Here is a 20049-nt window from a genome sequence, read left to right as displayed (position 1 = left end):
CACATGTGACATACCCTCTTTTCTTGGGAGCTGTGAGTGACAAACTGTCTTTTCCACTGGCAGTGGTCTCCTGACCTGTTGGCCTCACTGTGCCAGAATAATAATAATAAAATCGACCATTTAAAACAGCATTGTAAGCAAAAGGCATGCCTGTGAAGCTCCATTTCATTAGCAGAAGTGAAAAGACAAGAGGATTTTCCTTTACACCTGGGAAATAATTTGATGGTTTTATTTTTCAGTAATCTTCACTATTCAATTCAATCTAGAATTCTTTTTCTGATTTATATTTGTTTATTGGATAATGTCTGTGTTAGACATAGAGTTCTATTATATTCAAGATATTTTGTTTTATAGTTATTTAAAATTATATTACTAAATGATAGGGAATATGAAACAATTAAGAAAACATGTTGAAAGTGGGCCTTGAGGACATTGAATATGATGGTAGTTTGTAATACCCTTTCAACTTTTGTGTATGAAAATTTCCTTCATAAAGTATTTTTTAATACTGTACTGCTTAGCTAGTATCATTATAACTTTATTCATGTTTTATTTTTTAATAGAGTAAAGACAAGATTGCATCCTATAGCAAAACTCCAAAAATTGATCGAAATGATGTGGGCAAGGAGATGAAAGAGAAATCATCCATGAAACGTAAACTTCCTTTTACCATCAGCCCATCAAGAAATGAAGAACGAGATTCAGACACAGGTGGGAAAATTTGTTGTTTTCTAGGAAAATCATTATCCTTCTTTTACTGTGATTTTATCATTCCTCTTGCACTACATTTTATAGAGAAATATTTGTATTTTGGAATTTCAGGTTTATCATTGGGGCAGAAATTCATATATTCCTTGCCCAAATATAATTTCTATCATATATAAAAGCAGTTTTTTTCTTAGTCTCAGTGTTCATTACAGACCTCTTATCATTTTAAGAACTTGATTTCTTGGGGAGCATTTCATTGTTGAAAATTTACTCAGTTGCATGGATCTTTGATGTGGTAAATTTGAGAAAGAGTTGTTCAGTTTTTGTGGACAAAGTATTGAACCCACCAAAGGAATAAAAGCTTGGACATTTTAGATTCAGAAACGAATCAGAAATATGTCCCTTCTAAAAAAAGAAGAAAAATATTGAGGCTGCCTCAGTCCAATTCATAGTACTTTTTTCCTCAAAACTCTCACTATATCAGGAATGATACTTGTCATCAGTCAATCCCAGTTATTCATAATAGATTAGAACCTTATGACCACTATCTATAAATACTAGGTTGTATTTTAGCCCTGAGATAGTCATTTCCTAAAACTCATATAAACTTGAATGTTTGTTGTATGTTTATCATGATCGTTTTATCCCCTGAATGAAGTATTATTAATGAACTCTTCTTAAGAATGTTTTAGTTTTTAGTTTCACTCACAGAAAAAAATCAGTATTACATTCTAAATATATGTACAGAGATTGTATCCTACTTTTATCTTTCTAGCTACCTTAGTCATCAGTATAGAAATAATCTTGACTCCAGAATCTTTGAAAATACCCTAAGGACTTTTGAAATGCGTTATGCTAATATAGCTTTAGAAAATAATGTAATTTTAGTGTACACTTTTGGTAGCAGCTAGGTTTCCTTTTGTGTATTTGGCTATTTCTCTTAGCTTGAATTAGAAGTTTTTCTTAAACACTTATGACATTTTTAAATCTTAAAAATTGCTTTTTTTGTGAGTAATTAAGAAATTTTGTGCTTTGTTCATTTTAAGTTACACTGCCTTCTAAAGGTTCGGATTTTTTTTTTTTTTTTTTTTTGAAGCCTGGCCCTCCTTATTTTTCAGCATTGTTTTCAAGGTTATGAGGTCATTTAGCTGAGAAGAAGGTACTTATGTGAATTCAGATATACAGGCTTTAATTTCTCTCAGACTTTCTCCTTGGAAGTCCTTCTGCTAGTCATTTTTAAAGTACTTACATTAACTAGGTTGTTTTCCAGTGACAGTGTTCTACTAGTAGTTTGAAGAAGGGACTTAGAAAAATTCAAAGGTTGTAAACATGTTTTTCAAAATATATTAAGATTTGAAAATAACACACTTCCCAGGAGAACCCTTGTAATTAGATCAGCTGGGTTATTTGTCTTTCATTTGGTGTGAAATAAAGAAGACTTAGGAAGACATGAACTTTAGGCACTGAATGAACATGGTCTAATTTTATTGTATTGATGGGATTAATTTTCTCTGCTACAGTCTTTCCACTATTTGAATTTAATAGGGGGCATTGTAGCTCTCTCTCAGGCTTGCATAGTATGAACATTTTTTTTTAAAAGGTCACATGCTAATGTTAAATAAGATTTTGATGTATTTAAATGTATATCTATAGTTTTGGTAGTCTGAATTTATAAATTTTAGTAAGTAACAGATGAACGCCTTAGTTTTGCATGAACACACATAAACACACATCCAAAGCATTGAGAAGAATTTCCCCAGGCCCAAGGAAAAATGTCTTATTTACAGTTAAGCTGTCTTATTTTCATAATTTTAAAAAAGAGTCCAGAGTACCATTAATGGCTATTTTAAATGTGAATGATAATTATAGCACCAAAACTCATATCTGACGTTGATCTTTTTAATATTCTAAACTATACAGAATAAAGTATAGAGGGGAAAAATACAACATATATGACAGTACTTAATCTAATTAAAGTGCTCTAACATGTGAAGGAAAAAACACAGAAATTGGAGAATGGACAAAAGATACAAGCAGGTAGTTCAGAACACCAGAATTACAGTTGACAAATGTATGAAATAATAGTAGTTAAGGAAATAGAGTTTGTAATGACTGAGAAAATTATCATTGGTTAAATCATACAAGGGCTTTGTTGGTGGCTCAGCTGGTAAAGAATCCACCTGCAATGTGGGAGACCTGGGTTCAATCCCTAGATTGGGAAGATCCCCTGGAGAAGGGAAAGGCTACCCACTCCAGTATTCTGGCCTGGAGAGTTCCATGGACTTTATAGTCCATGGGGTTGCAAAGAGTCAAACACGACTGAGCGACTTACACTTTCATTAAATCATACAAACTGGTCACTAATTTAGAATAGGAACTTGCTTTAGTTTGTCTAAGTTATAGAACTACCTTGATATAACAACATATGTTAAAAACTAAATTTGTAAACATTTGACTTATTCTTTGTTTTGGCATTTATTCAATATAAATGATTATTGATGAGAATGAAAATTATCTTCAAGTATATTTCTCTCAACTTTTAATAGAAAAAAACAGGAAAGGACTGTCAGGTAATAAAGGGTTTAATTGTGGTAAACACTGAGAAAATACCTTTTACTGTTAAAAATAATATTGTAGAGGATTAAACAGTATTGAAAGATGTTCATAGTATACAAATTGGGAAAACAGGTTATGAAATAATATGTACTGTTTGATTGCATTATGTCATCATATTTATATTTGTCTATATGCCTATGCACATAGAACAGATATTAACACACATACAGAAAGAGAAAATAGTTTAAATATAAAGACTGTTTCATTGTAGAACTAAACCTAAACCTAGTAAGTTATTAAGGGTCCTGAATAAAAATGTAAATATTATGAACCCTGAGTTAGTGAAAAGTAAAAGAACAGGGAATGGGGGAAAAGGAGAAAAAGCTGAGTGCTGCTCAGCTCATCATCTCTCAATGACAAAGGATTAACTGAAATTGTCTAAAACTGAAATTTTTTTTCAAAATTATTGCTTAAAACTTTTAATCTTTCATTATTTAAAATTTTATCTGTATGTTTATAAATATGCCTGTGTTTATATTTTAGCAATTTGAATCTCTTGTAGAAAAGAAGTGATTCCTTTAGTTCCTTTTCTTTTTATGTTGGATTAAACTAAAGTTAATCTTACAGATTTTTATTTAAAGATCACACATGTGTATGGTATTTTCTTCCTCTTACATAAATTGATTTCTCTCTGTCTCCCCCCTGATCCCTCTGTCTTTACGTACATTTAGAAAGGTGCTTTGCATGATACTCAGGAGATGTTAACATGTTGTTTCCAGGATTGAGGATGACTTGTTACTTTCTTCTTTGTATTCTTTTATATGCTTTGAATGTTTAACATGACAGACATACATTATTTTTATAAAACAACCATTATTATTTTTTTTAAAGACATTCATATTGTCCAAGAAAGATTCCGTGGTTCTCATAATCCGCAATAATGCCATCAACCAGATGAGTCATTCCTAGTCTTCATTTTGAGATAGCCTAGTATTGCCAGGATAAATATCAATAACCTCAGATATGCAGATGACACCACCCTTACGGCAGAAAGTGAAGAGGAACTAAAAAAAGCCTCTTGATGAAAGTGAAAGTGGAGAGTGAAAAAGTTGGCTTAAAGCTCAACATTCAGAAAACTAAGATCATGGCATCTGGTCCCATCACTTCATGGGAAATAGATGGGGAAACAGTGGAAACAGTATTAGACTTTATTTTTGGGGGCTCCAAAATCACTGCAGATGGTGACTGCAGCCATGAAATTAAAAGACGCTTACTCCTTGGAAGGAAAGTTACGACCAACCTAGATAGCATATTCAAAAGCAGAGACATTACTTTGCCAACAAAGGTTCGTCTGGTCAAGGCTATGGTTTTTCCTGTGGTCATGTATGGATGTGAGAGTTGGACTGTGAAGAAGGCTGAGCGCCAAAGAATTGATGCTTTTGAACTGTGGTGTTGGAGAAGACTCTTGAGAGTCCCTTGGACTGCAAGGAGATCCAACCAGTCCATTCTGAAGGAGATCAGCCCTGGGATTTCTTTGGAAGGAATGATGCTAAAGCTGAAACTCCAGTACTTTGGCCACCTAATGAGAAGAGTTGACTCATTGGATAAGATCTGATGCTGGGAGGGATTGGGGGTAGGAGGAGAAGGGGACGACAGAGGATGAGATGGCTGGATGGCATCACTGACTCAATGGATGTGAGTCTGAGTGAACTCCGGGAGTTGGTGATGGACAGGGAGGCCTGGCGTCCTGAGATTCATGGGGTCGCAGAGTCGGACACGACTGAGCAACTGAACTGAACTGAACTGAGTGTGTCTTAAACTCTTTAAATCCTCAATTATTTCATGTTTATTAATTTTTTAAAAGATAGCACTTTCTAGAAAAGTATTTGCTTAACTAGACAGATAAAATTTGGGGGGAAATTATAGCATAATTCGAAGTGTTACCCATGAGTTTCTATAGCTATATCAGAATTGTCTTCATTGCAACAAATCTCCAGCATAACTGCTTATATCATTCCAGTATCTATCCCACATCGTCCTATCCTGTTAGAGAATTTCTGTAAATTTTGTCCCATGAAATGTTAAGAGGCTTGTCTATACAGTAACTCACTGAGCCTATGGAATTAACTACTTCTGATCTAGAAAACAAATTGTTTCTTTACAGCTACATCATCAGCTTGCTTTATCACCATTTTTTAGCTTTAACTTTCAGTCTTTCCCAGACATCCAGAATCCAGACAAGATAAGTTATTATAGTTATAACAGAGAGAAGTCAGAGCCTAGTGTTTCTTATCAGGGGCTGTTGAGTCTGACAGACCAGTGTTGAGTTCTTGCTCTGGCCAGATTAGCTGAATTCTTTGTAAGTCCCAGTTGTCTCATCTGTAAAAGTGCATATATAATACCAACTTCAGAAATTGTGATCTCTGAGTGATATAACATATAAAATCAGTTTGCAGTATATTAATTAAAATAGAAAACTGACTTAGAGATTTTTCATCTACTGCAGTAAGAGCAGGCATAGGCAGTGCAGCAGTGCAGTAATACCGACAAGGACTAGGTTCCTTTTGTATTTCTGCTCTGCCACCCTTAGCTTGTATATAGGCTTTGTCCTTCAGCATTTTGCCTTACACATCCTTCCTGGGCAGGAAAGACCAGTAATGCTTTTTACTCGTGAAACAACCTCCCTAGAGACTTTTGCCTGCACCTCAACTGGTTAGGCTCTGCTAGTTAGGAAAGTCTGAAAAGTTGAATATTTTTGAGCTGGACAATATTGTCACTCTGATCAAAGTTGGGGTATTCCTATTAATAGGAAGAGGATAATGAATATTTAAAGTAGGCACCTTATAATACTGATATGGCTTCCCTGGTGGCTCACTGTTAGAGAATCTGCCTGCCAATGCAGGAGACATGAGTTTGATTCTTGGGTTGGGAAGACCCCTTGGAGAAGGAAATAGCAACCCACTCCAGTATTCTTGCCCGGGAAATCCCATGGACAGAGGATCCTGCCAGGCTACAGTCAGTGGGGCCACAAAAGAGTTGAACACGACTTAGCAACTAAACAACAACAAAATATTAATAACTGATAACTGCTGTTATCTTTAATAGTTGCTAATGTTTCTACTGAGTGAACTTTATTCCTACTCTATCCACCATAAAATCATACTAATTTTCTTTTCTAGCCTAATGGCATTCATTGGATGCCATAACAGTTCTTTAACATAAAAGTACTGAACTTCACTGCTTGAGGCTACACATGAGTGTCTCTTCTTGGCCTCCAGCCTACATTTGAATTATTTTGTTATGAGTAATGCCATAAGAGTGTCTTTCCAGCTGTGGTTTTGTTATACCCTGAATGTTTTCTTATTCATTCCAAGAGTAGGGTTATAGGGTTAAAAGGATACAACGTTTCTATGACATTTCTCAAAAATAATTATATGTAGTTACAAAGTCTTCCAGCAGAAGACTTTAATCTCAAATAACATCAGGGGACTTGCTTTTTCTTTTTTTTTAGGTTTGATAGATCTAATTATCTATAGTGATAAACCAGTAGTATTTCATTTTAGTTTGCATGTGTAAGTAAAAAAAAAAAACAACATTCTTTTTAAAAAAAATGTTTATTTCTTCTTAATAAGCATTATCTGTTTGCTTATTGCGTTTTTTCTAGTGGCATATGTAAGTAATGTGTGAATAAATGTGGAAGGACAAGATGCAGAGAGGCACAGTATGCCCCATTCCCCAAGGCCATGATCGCAGTTGTAGAATGTGTTCACATGCTCCGAACTCAGTCTCTGCGAGCCAGCCATTAAGGCCTGCTTTCCTGAGGCTTTGATCCCACTGAAGGATCTACCCTATTTAATGACTCAACTCAACTTTGGAGAGGACAACTATTTTAAAAAGAAACAAATGTTGTTTTTCTGATAACTGTGTTAAAAGTAACAGATAAAATTAGTGTTTTGCTTAATAAGGATACTCATCTTTTGGTGATTTTCATGGAGATTGTCTATTATAGATTTATTTTTGTTCCTTCCCCCGATAATTTTCTAGCTCCTTAATTAAATCTTTATAGAATACATATACAGATGCCCCAAATATGAGCATACTTATTTGAGTAAAAGCCGAAGGGTATGTGGGGTCAGGATAGATTAATTACTTCCAAAGGAAGGTTTGGATAAACTATTAAACTGCTTCCTTATATTAATGAATATAATTGAAAGCAAGTTTATTTTATCCACTATTCTTTAATTGATCGCAATAATAGGATCTGCTTTCACTTATCCATTTAATTCAGTTTGTTGGTGCAACGTATTAGTTGCCACTTTGCTTTGCAACCTGTGGAGGCCTTTTTAAATTTTTGTTTATCTTGAAATGAAATGTCAAATATTCTTCATAGAATTCTAGTTGTTAACTTAATGGTTTTGTTAACAATTACAAAAAGCAAATGTAATTGTTTATTGAAAGGCTTGTGATTCAATCTGTTTACCCATTGGCTCTAGAATTGGTCTAAATGTTATTTTATTAATGATTTCCCTTTCAGTTGAGTGAGCTTTCTCATCACTAAACTTATAGGCTTATCTTTTTTTGCAAATATTATGTTTAGGAGTTATTTGTTCTCTAAATTCTTTTCCCCCGATATTTTTATTTTTTATTTATACCTAACTGAACTCATGAATAATGTCTATAGTAATCATTCTGGAAAGAAAACAATGAGCCAATAAATGGATATTGTAAAGATTAGAATAATAATATTTTAAGTTATAGTAGCATTTGTTTGTAAGTAAAAATATTTGCTCTGGCCATACTGTCAAAAATCAGTTCTCCGTATTCTTAATTGTCTAATTTATTGAGTTGTTAGGCAGCATTCCATTTCTTAGCTAATAAATTTTGTTTTGCTTTAGCCTGCTTTCTTTCTAAGAGGTGGTCAGTGTAATAATTCATAGTATTTGAAATGTTTACAGTTTATAGAAATATTTGGTCTGGAATGATACTGTAGTCCAAAATGTTCTATTGTCTTCTGAGTAGTTTTGGCATTCATAGAACAAAAAGGATGATTCAAGTCTTTATTCAAGTTCTGTAAAGGCAAATTCTAAACAGAAAAGCAGTTACAGAGTACTGTCTCTTTTATCAATATTCAGAGATTGAAAAAATATTCTCAAAAAAGATTATATGTTTTAATAAGCAGCCTCAGTAATAGTTGTTATCGCAACCTACTTAGTTGACTTTCTTAGCTTTAAGACCAAAGAAACTGAAATCTTAGGTATTAGCCAAACCTCTGTTTTAAATGTACTTTTGGCTTTACCTTAAAAATAATCTTTTGGAAAAACAATGGTACATCATTGTGGTCTTTTGAAAAATGTTGGTTTGTTGAATTCTGCATTTCCCTTCGTATGCTTTTTTCTCTTCTCCTGTCTCTTCTCATTCTGTAGATTCAGACCCAGGACATACAAGTGAGAATTGGGGGGAGAGACTTATATCTTCTTACAGGACATGCTCAGGTAACTAGATTATCAGGGGTTCCTGTTAGCCAGTGGTTTCTGTCACATTTATAATTAATTCTTGTACTATAAATAACTTATTTTCAAACCAGCACATAGATGTCTGTGGTTGAATAAGTGACTATGTGAGCGACATAAAATTTTCCAGCCTCATTTGAGAGCTCCCATGTACCATGTCCAAGACATGTTCTGTGTGGATGCTGCAAGCAGGATCCTGCACAGCCACTCAAGCATGCAGCACAGCTGGGGGCCCATTCATGTAGAAGAGTATAAGAGGTGTACACCTTGGAGCTGTGCTGAGCAGTGACCCCTGTAGGAAGGTGCCCTGGTCCTCCATCTCTTAGCTGGACACCCTTCACACGTTATACCACACATAGTGATTTTCATAGACAGTGTCATCTTATTCTTCAAGCACGCAGTGTTTTTTAAAACATATTAAAAATTTTTTCAGTTGACCTCTTTAGTCTGTTGACTTTTCTGCTGACCCTGTTGAATTTAAAAATGGATTAAAACACCAAGTTTCCTGGAGAAATGCCATCAAAGAGTAAATGTATCCCCAGTATGTGAAAACTAAATTAGCTAGGTGTTTTGATTCTTTCTTTTTTTTTACTTTTTAATTAGCTTATATTCTTATCTCTTATTTTTAAATGTAAGGTATTGTTTAGTCCCTCAGTGTCCAGTTTTTAGCATATGGCCTTTAACTGCAAAAACTAAAAATTTCTGTTGCCAGTATACTTTCTATTTATTTGATAAATTTGTGGAGTTGGTATACAGCAAAGTAATTATTCTTAAAATTATCCTGAAAACTGTTAGTTGACCTGATAAGTCAGTAATACATAGTTATCAAAATTTGGCAATGGCTTGTCTACAGTTAGCATTAAATTGAACAGATCTACACTTACTGTGGAGTTAGTGGTATTTTCCTAAAATGGGGCCCCTGAGTACCAAGGTACACCTAAAAGAACGGTATGTGATGAAATTGCCTGTGGTCTGAGGGTCATGGCTGGAAATCAGAAGATACAAGCACTCACCTGTCAGAAACTAGATATTGCAGAACCATCTGTATTTGAATTGTAGCTCCCACAGTTTCATTCTTTATACTGTGGCTGCTTTGTGGGAAAATGTCGTATTTCTGAGACACTGGTAGGCTTATGAACTAGTTCCCCAAGAAAAACATGTTTGTCTCTTCTCAATATACTTAATTGAGATGTGATAATGTTGAGCTTTCTGTTTATTCTGATAAGACATGGGAAGAAAGCACTAATTTTCAGGATTATAAGACTGAGATATCTAATTCTAAAGGTCCTCTGAACCTTGAAGTAAATAGTACTGGATTGTTGAAAAGGTTGTATCTGTTTTTCTTTAGTCTTAAGTGAACCACCTGGATATTTCTTTAACAGTCTCTTAAGGTGGTCTTCCCTGGTGGTCCAGTTGTTAGGAATCCATGCTTTCACAGAGTTTTATTGAATGGTTTCAACATGAAAAAGCACACTTAGGGACATACTAATCTAAGATTTATGATTTTTAAAAATGGTATAAAGTTATCTCTAATCTATCTTACACCAGCTACTGTTCACCTACCTTATTTTCCTATCTCATGTAAAGCATGAACTCAAGACAGATGGCTAAGGTAACTCAGAGAAAAAATAGTGTTCATATGAATGTTAGTAATGAGTTTTTGATTGAACATTTAGAATACATCCAATTTGTTTATTCTTTTCTTCTATAAACTGAGTATCACTTTAGAGTATATTCTTTTTTTAGGAGGTCATTGCAAGTATAAAGGAACATAATTGATTTTTTCTTTTTGATCTTAATCTTACTGAATTTACTTTTTAAAAATTTTTTGGCCACTCCTTCATGGCACATGGAATCCTAGTCCCCTAACAGGGATCTAGCCTCCATCCCCTGCATTGGAAGTGCAGAGTCTTAACTACCGGACTGCCAGGGAAGTCCTCAAGCATATTCTTCTTAAAACATTGTGTTACTAAAATGCAGTTAAAACCAGAAATCAAGAGTTTGCAAATGAGAAAATAAAAGAAAATTTTTTTTCCAAAATTTTAAAAGTGTTTTAAGGATAGGGATGTATTTTTTATTTTGCTTCTTCTAATTACTAAATTGTACTTTTTTTCTTAAAACAACTTCTTTCTTTAAACCGTTATAAGTATTTTAATTTAAGTGAGAAGTACATTTATTATATTTAAAAATTTGGTATGCAGATCAACAACTATTAAAACAACAGTTGTGGTTCCTCATTAATTCTGAGAACCAAAGCATATAGAACATTATTAGGAAAAAGAATGTGTTTCAGGAAAAAATAGATTTCTCCAAAAGACCTATTTAGGGGTTTATAATAAATTTAGTAAGTTAGGTGTAACACTGCTAAAATGGGCTTTATACTAATTGGATCATTAATGAAATGAAAAGTAAGAAAATAATATATTAGGACTATTAATAAAGGCTGACTTTAAAAATCTTGGAATTTTTTATTTCTGTTATGTAAAATTTTGCAAATATCAACAGAATGGACATTTTCGGAGCTATTGAGTTTTGGGTGATTTGTGGGCAGCAGAGAGTAATGCAGGCCCTTTGATTTTTCCAGGCCTTAGGATTCCAGTTTGTCCTGATTAACTTAAAGTGGCACACTACAGGATTGTATGCCTCAAATAATAATACAGTAATATATAAATAGTATTAAACTTTTATTCATTTCTTGAAAGTTACTAGATCAATAAATGCTTATCTCCTGGAGTAGTCTAACTGCTGGCCACATCTACCTGAGAAAAACGACAGTATTGACTACTAAGCCTTGCCTTCTTGCACTCATTTTGCTATTTTACATTTGTTTACAATTTTTATTAATTTATTTATAGTTTTGTAGCTCTTCTCTACACTGCAAACCTGGATCAGTAAATCCCAGATATTGATACAGGATTTTCCAGGAAATAGATGCCTAGACAGTTAACCGGCAGCTCATCTCACAGGGCCACTTGAATTAATTCCCAGAAATGTCCTTAAGGAAGGAGTAACAGGCATCTATGTTTCTTTGACCTATGGAATCCAGTTCCATCTGAATTTTCTGGCTCATAATGGGGAATATTGCCTCCATTGCCAGAGATTTGCCAAATAGCTAAATCTGAGAACTGGCTTTATGGTGGATCAAATCTCTTTGAAAAATTTTTAGACATTTTTGAATCTTTGCAGGATCTCTATTAATTCCCCCGGCCCCTTCCCACACACATATAGAATCTTTAATTTTGCTCAGTTTCAGCTTTGATTAATAGTCTTCCATATTCAACTATCCTATAACTGCAATAGAGTGATTTGGTGTTATTTTTCAGTAATTACTCTGTGTGATGTGCTTTGTCTTAAACACTTCCTTAGAAGATGTATAAATTATTAGTGGAATTAGGGAGCTAATGTGAAGGAATATTGCTATACAGGCTTAGGAATAATTGAATAAGATTAGAGTGAATGAAGGAGTTTCAGAGATGTAAAACTAAGGAATGTTTGAAGTGTTATTTAATAGAATTGATCATTAAAATACAGATCTTACTAGGACTAAATTTCCAAATGTTAATTTTCTGAAAATTATACAACTAAGATGTTTTCTCAAAAAGCATTCAGAGAGAAAATTGCTTATATAATAAAACCCTAGTGCTCTTTTGTCTGCCTATTGCAAGTTTCTCTGTTACTCTTGTTTCTCATAAACATGTATCATCTATTTTTAAAAAGTCTCCTTATGCTTTACTTTTGAGTGCTTAAATTTGTTTCAGATTCTTACATATTTATTAATAATTCCAGAGAAAGAAGGTCCAGAAAAGAAGAAAACAAAAAAGGAAGCTGGAAATAAGAAGTCCACTCCAGTTAGCATTCTCTTTGGTTACCCACTCTCAGAGCGAAAGCAGATGGCACTTCTTATGCAGATGACAGCACGGGACAACAGTCCAGGTGACACTCACCATCATTGAGTACCTGTGTGTTTGTGGTTTTCTTCACATTGTAGCTTTGTCTTGACAGTTATTTTTAACTACTTTAAATGTCCTTTCTTGGATTTAATCAGTTTCTTATAAATTTATAATCTTAACATGTGTTTGTGTGACAGTTGTTTATTGTCTGTCTCATCTGCTAGATGAAAAGCTATACAGGAGCAGGGATCTTGGCTCTTGGCAGACATTCAGTAAATGTTTATCAACTAAAATGAGTACAGTTGACCTTTGAACAACACAGGTTTGAACTGAGTGGGTCCACATACACATGGATTTTTTTCAGAAGTAAATACTATACTGCTGCATAATCCATGGTTGGTTGAATTTGAAGATACAGAATTCTGGGTTTGGAGGGCCAACTCCAAACTTTGTAAGTTGCACACAGATTTTCAAATGTGAGGAGGGTGGGTACCCCTGATCCCTGAGTTGTTCAAGGGTCAACTGTAGTTTAGAATTGGATCAGTCCACATGAGAAATCTGTTGCAGAACTGTGTGTGCTTTTACCTTACTGCAGAAATTTTTACTTCAGTTTCTGTAAAGCTGCTTCTAGGTTTATAGTTTACTTTTATAGTTATACTTTACTTTTATAGTTAGCACTCTATTGTAAGCTGGTAATCTTATCACATGCTTTTCGAAGCAAGAGTATAGTTCGTGTTTTATTGTTTAAGATCTGCTAAAATTTATTTTGGGCTTCCGTGTTGGCTCAACAGTAAAGAATCTGCCTTCAATGCAGGAGACACAGGTTCGATCCCTGGTCTGGGAATATCCCCTGAAGAATGGGATGGCTACCCACTCCACTATTCTTACCTGGGAAATCCCATGGGTAGAGGAGCCTGGCATGCTGCACTTCACAGGGTTGCGTAGAGTCGGACACTACTTGATGACTGAACAACAGCAACAACAAAATTTATTTTCAAAAGAAAAAATATCTGCAGTGTATTATGTAAATTTATTTCATGTTTCATTTCACATTTCCATTTAAGATATTGTGCTTCTTGTGTGTGTGTTTGTGTGTGTGTTTATTCAAGTATCAATAGTTTGCCCTCCAGAAATGATTAAAGATGGCTTACCGGCAGGATAAAGACAAAGAAGGAACAACCAACCAACTTGCTCATTTATTAAAAGAGTTTAAAAGGTAGATAAGGTCCAGACCGCTGGGCTGGGATAGTTACTACATTGAGCAGTGAACTTAGTTATACATTCTGGTAGCTAAAAACAAGAGTTTTAAGTTGTATACAGTTCTCATTGAGCAATGCAAGAAGAAAGTAAATCTCTTTGGAGAAATCTTTTTCTTTGGGAAAGAAAAGTTCCAAAAATTTGGAAGAAAAATTCTTTTCTTCAGGGCACCTTTGTATAACACTTGGGATAACATGACAGACCCTGTGGAAATGCATTGACAAGAACACAATTTTTCTAGTGAACTTTTCCAGTGTTGGCTCTTTGTTATTAAAAAATGGGACAACTTGGTAAAATTCTTGGAGTTTCTATAGATCATAGTTTCCATTGAAACGTAAGTGTATCTATATCTTTCGCTAACAAGAGTGTGTTAGAACTTTCTTTTTAAAGTGGGGCATGTTGGTTATTCTTCCACCTTTCCACCCACAACTTGGGGAGACTGGCCAAATCAAAGTTATTTACAATGTTAAACTTCATATGTTTCTGAACATTTGAAAAGTGTTAACTTTGACTCAGATTTAATAGCTAGATGGGAAAACTTTTGTTTCTTAAAAGTGTTATTTAATACTACGAACCTCTATCCTTAGAGTAAATTAAAGAATTAATACAGTAAGGCAAGAAGCTAAAAATCTTTCCTCATTTCCAATAACCTCTCCCTTTAAGCTGCAAGCCCTATTCATAATTTCTTCTCAGTTTTTTAGATATAAACATGTAAATGTATCTTTTATTGCTGTTTGTTTTTAAATATAAATAAGATTAATACTGTAATACTATTCTGCACTTTGTTCTTTTCATTTAAGGGTATATCGGTCCTCCTTATTAATACATGTATAGAGGGGAAAGCTTTTGAAGTATCAACCTGTTTGCCAGCTGATAGATACGGTTGTTAAGGTTCATAGTCTTATCGATTATATAACTTACTTCCCACGTTTATTCTGATTGCCATTATGGGTAGTACTACTGTTATTTTGTCTGTGTTATATTATTTTGGTATGGCTGAGAAAATTTTGTATGAGTTAATTTCTTGCAAGTTGTTTGAATTTAAAAATGCCTTTTTAAGTTCAATCACTAATTTCCTAAATAAATAATTTGACTATAAATATTATAATAATCATGTATTCACTCAACAAATGTTGTGTAAGTACACTGTGTAACAGGAAGTCTTCTAAGCAGTCGAGATACAGTGATGAGTTAGACAAGATTCATGTACTTCTGGAGTGTATGTTATAGAAATTCATAGATAAGAAACTGTTACTAACTCAATGTACTTTAAAAATCAAAAGGTAAACTTTAAACTTTTTTCTTACTGAGAAAAGAGGGATAATACTTTAACATTCCCATCGTGGCAGTTTGCAAGGAAGTCATTATATGATGCTGGAAAATTATTTTCTGTAGACTTTTTTTTTCCTTAGAGCTGTTATTTCTTTTAAATAGTTGTAAATTTTCAGAATTATTAACACTGTACATATGTCTTGAATCCTTAATTGATTAAGAAACTATTTTTCGTTTTGTTTTTTTCTTAGTTCTGAAATGGGGAGGAGAGGACTTTAAATGTCATGCAGTTTAACTTTCTTGTTTTTGAGAGAGAAACTGGAACAAATACCAAAAGATAGAAATCAAAGCAAAACACTTTTTTTCCCTCCTTTATCAGCTCGTTTTTAAAGGCCTTTTTCTAGACTGTTCTTATTTCTTATGGATCATAAGCTTCATTTCCTACTAAAATAATCTATGACTTTAATTTGTACCTAATGTTGAAATACATACTGTGAGTCCAGTACTTTGAGTAAGAGGTGTAAACTCTAGCCTTCAATGTCATTTCATCTAGGTCTTGAAATAACATCATAACATGCCATGAAAAATGGGTTTTTTGCAGTTTATCCAATTATTCATTGAGCAAGTACTTTCAGGGTAGAATTGACAGAGTGAAACATTTTTTTCTTAGTTGGCACACGCAGTATTTGATAACCCTAAAGGAAAATCTACTCTGAGTCATTATCAGATTATCCAAGTCAAGTGTCAGATTGTTTGGGTGAGAAGGTACTCCCTCAGTCCAAGAAATTAGCACATTACCTGTAGAAACCTTTACATGAATATTACAAAATATTTAGTCTAGAACTTTAAACTTTTCTCTTTCTTACAGATTCCACACCAAATCATCCATCGCAAACACCACCAGCCCAAAAGAAAACTCCCAGTTCCTCATCTCGACAAAAAGATAAAGTTAATAAAAGAAATGAACGTGGTGAAACTCCTTTACACATGGCAGCTATTCGAGGAGATGTAAAACAAGTCAAAGAACTAATAAGTTTAGGGGCAAATGTGAATGTGAAAGATTTTGCAGGTAAGACTTGTAATTAAAGACATACTCAGGAACTAAAATTTTGAGGTTGTCACCTAAACAGACTCTGATTACAATTTAATCAACATTCTTTGTTCCTCTTTCTGAAATAAAAGTGTTCTAAAAGTATACTTTAAAACTATTTTGTAGTTTGTACATGAAACCCTGATCCACGTCAGTAATCACTCAAATTCTTAAATATTAAGCTTCTGTATTATCTGGCATATTACCATATAATTTTTTATCTAATTTAGGATAAAATTTTTATCCATTTTTTTGAAAATCAGGCAAATAACCCTCCAAAAGAAAGTTCCCTGATCCATTTACACTCCCATCAAGAGTATATGGAAAAAAGAAAAAAAAAAGTATATGAGAGAGCCCTGGGTAGGGGAAAGAGAGAAATTAGTAGGAATTTGGGATTACCAGTACTCTTGCCTGGAGAAGCCCACTGATGGAGGAGCCTGGTAGGCCATAGTCGATGGGGTTGCAAAGAGTCGGACACGACTGAGGGACTTCACTTTCACTTTCACTTTTGGGATTAACATATACACACTACTGTATATAAAATATTAATAGATAAGAATCTGCTGTATACAGGGAACTCTCTTTACTATCTTGTATTATTGTAAGACCCTAACAAGCTTATTTTGCCCTTTTATACTCTTCTTATTTATAATTCAGTTGATTATTATAAATTATAGCAAGTTTATATTCATTGGGTAAGCTTAAATGTTAGTTTAATACTTTTGTCAAATAATTCAGCCCCATGGGAAATAATGGGGCTTCCCTGGTGGCTCAGAGAGTAAAGCATCTGCCTGCAATGTGGGAGACCTGGTTTTGATCCCTGGGTCGGGAAGCTCCCCTGGAGAAGGAAATGGCAACCCACTCCAGTATTCTTGCCTGGAGAACCCCATGGAAGGAGGAGCCTGATAGGCCACAGTCCACGAGGTCGCAAAGAGTTGGACACAACTGAATGACTTCACTTTCATGGGAAATAATATTATTGTGGATGAACCTTCTGTAAAATTAGTGGTTTTCTTAGGTACTTATTTTCAGTAGCTTGTTCATCATTCCTTTTTCCTTGTATTGTGTACATTTAGAATTACTGTATCACACATGGGTATATTAAAAGCGTATGTGTTGAATTAGTAGAAGTGTACCATATGTTCAATTAATATTGTAACTTTAGGTTGGACACCACTGCATGAAGCTTGCAACGTGGGATATTATGATGTTGCTAAGATACTGATAGCAGCTGGAGCAGATGTTAACACACAAGGATTAGATGATGACACTCCACTCCATGATTCCGCTAGTAGTGGGCACAGAGATGTGAGTATGACAGGAGGAGCAGTAATACACATCTTCAAAAGATACATTTAACCCAGAGTAATTTAACTCACTTCTTAGTTGTACAATCTGGTGTCATATTTCATTCATTGCCTGACCAGCTCATTTGTGTTTTATTTTCCCATTTTCTACCTTCTAATTGCTAATTCCTATTATGAGTTTAGCATTATCTTTTCATAAAATCTATTTAATTTGATAATTAAGCAACTTGGCAAAATTTTTATTTGAAGGGCCATTCTACTGTCGGATAATTAGATGTAGAGATTAAAGCATATTTTACTTATAAAAATTTTACACTGTCATACCTTTTTTAAGACATTAATATTTAATGATTCCTTTGTATATAACAACTGTTCTTGAATTTTAGCTGACATTATTTATTTAAAGATACTCAGATGCTTATGTATATAATAAGATGATTTAATCAAACTTGATTATATATGCTTGAAAATTTAATGGCATCTTTAAATACCATGTTTGATTTGTTTTGATGCAATTTTATGACCCATGCTGGGTTTTAAATTCCATTTGCATTTTCAGTCTCTGGCAAAGTCTCTACCCCATCTTTGTTGTAATGAAGCTTCTGTTTTAAGCATGTTTAATGCTTAGTTCCTGGAGAAGGCAATGGCACCCCACTCCAGTACTCTTGCCTGGAAAATCCCATGGACAGAGGAGCCTGGTAGGCTGCAGTCCATGGGGTTGCGAAGAGTCAGACACGACTGAGCGACTTCACTTTCACTTTTCACTTTCATGCATTGGAGAAAGAAATGGCAACCCACTCCAGTGTTCTTGCCTGGAGAATCCCAGGGACGGGGGAGCCTGGTGGACTACCGTCTGTGGGGTTGCACAGAGTCGGACACAATTGAAGTGGCTTAGCAGCAGCAGCAGCAGTGCTTAGTTCCATTACTGTAACCCGCTTATAGCTGAAGCAGATCAACCTAGGCCACTGTTAGCTGTGTCTAAAGCAAAGGATTCTGTTCATCAAAGAAGTAGTTTCTGTTTTTCACTTAATTTTGACTTTTATTGACATACTTGTGCATAGTTTAGAAAGTTGAAAAGTATTACTTAGCTCAGAAAAATACCTAAATTCTCCCTTGTGTCCCTCCACCCTTCCCAGTACCATTAGCCAAAAGCAGCTGTTGTGTTTCTTCTCTTCATTTCTAACAAGGTGTAAGCTATTTTGCCTTATTAAATTTTAGTCTCTAGTTACTGACTCCTGCAAAGGATTTTAATATATATTGCTGCTCTGAGACTCACAGAGTGTACTCTAATTTTATTTTGCCTTGGATTTTATTTATTACCTTGGTTACTACTCAGCCTTGTTCTAATTTTTCTTATTTAGTTCTCTGTGTAAATATATATTTTGTATTTCCTTACTCTCTCTTTCATAACTCTAAAATGCCCTGAATAAGGTCAGACACATCCATCAGTTCATTGTTTTTGAGAGTATCTTTGTATACAAAATATCTTGTATCCTGCTTCAGGTGAGACTAGCTGCCCTAGATCTGTGGCACAGATGCTGTCCAAGGATTTCTCTTTGCCGTGAATTTCATCTGGGATTCTCAGTCTCTGTGAGATTTCCAGTCTCTGGCTGGAGTGGTTGTGAATTTGTGAACTACATTGCATTAACTTCTCACAGCAATATTTGTGTGTTTTCACTTGGAGATAAGTGTTGTAAATGATTCATATGTATTAATCACTTTAATCATCACAGTAAATGAACATCCTTTGGTGTCTGTTGTGGAAACTGTATGACCCACTACATTCTAGTACCCTTAGCTTCTCCCGGAGTTTGGCGAAACAAAGACACATGAGGTCACATTGGTCTGAGACACTCCTAAGTTTATTAAACTGATAAGAGTCCAAGTTAAGGGACTAAACAAGATAAATACCAATGTCTTCTTAAGAGAAAGTGAGGTAATGATATATTAAGCTGGAAGAGCTGTTCAATACACTGTCTCTGCTCTCTGGTGAATAACACAGGACATGTTTTCTAACACCCTAGCTCGAATTTTGGTGTCATCTCATACCTTTCTGCTAGAAAAATCCCCCTTAGTTTTTTCATTAGCAGCAAACATTCTCAGCCTTATTTTCTTTTTTGACACAATAAAAATGTCAGGGTCATGCTGCCTGCCTTTTAAAAGCCGCTTTAGTTGAGAAAAAAATGAAATTTGTGAAGATAGATACAAATTCAGTTCTGGTCTGGCCAGTTTGCCATATGTGTGGTCTCAAGTTACTTTTTTCCTTTCAACTTCCTTTTTCTCATCCATAATAAATAATACCTATTTAAAGGGGATATTTTGAAGGAAAAAAAGACACTGAGCATATAAACCTACCTTGAAATCTAAAATGTTACGGAAATTTCAGAGGTCGGAGATTAAAAGGCTACTATTGCTATTTTTCAAATATACTCAAATATTTTAGAAACTAAAATTCAGAA

General features: G+C 34.4%; 1 protein-coding gene across 3 annotated transcripts in view; it reads left to right on the top strand.

Moving 5' to 3' along the window:
• The window catches only part of ANKRD12 (ankyrin repeat domain 12), a 98764-nt gene that overhangs the window by 45943 nt on the left and 32772 nt on the right, over positions 1–20049 (top strand). For 2 of the 3 annotated variants that reach the window (XM_010859086.1, XM_010859085.1), the window contains 5 exons: positions 564–711; positions 8688–8756; positions 12561–12707; positions 16062–16262; positions 17449–17591. In XM_010859086.1, coding sequence (XP_010857388.1) covers positions 564–711; positions 8688–8756; positions 12561–12707; positions 16062–16262; positions 17449–17591 — 708 coding nt within the window. The remainder of the gene's footprint in view (positions 1–563; positions 712–8687; positions 8757–12560; positions 12708–16061; positions 16263–17448; positions 17592–20049) is intronic. The other variant, XM_010859087.1, reaches the window with a different exon arrangement.

Source organism: Bison bison, unplaced genomic scaffold (assembly GCF_000754665.1).
Source record: "Bison bison bison isolate TAMUID 2011002044 unplaced genomic scaffold, Bison_UMD1.0 scf7180017864453, whole genome shotgun sequence".
In the NCBI taxonomy this organism is placed as follows: domain Eukaryota; kingdom Metazoa; phylum Chordata; class Mammalia; order Artiodactyla; family Bovidae; genus Bison; species Bison bison.
This window is presented reverse-complemented; position numbering and strand designations above follow the sequence as displayed.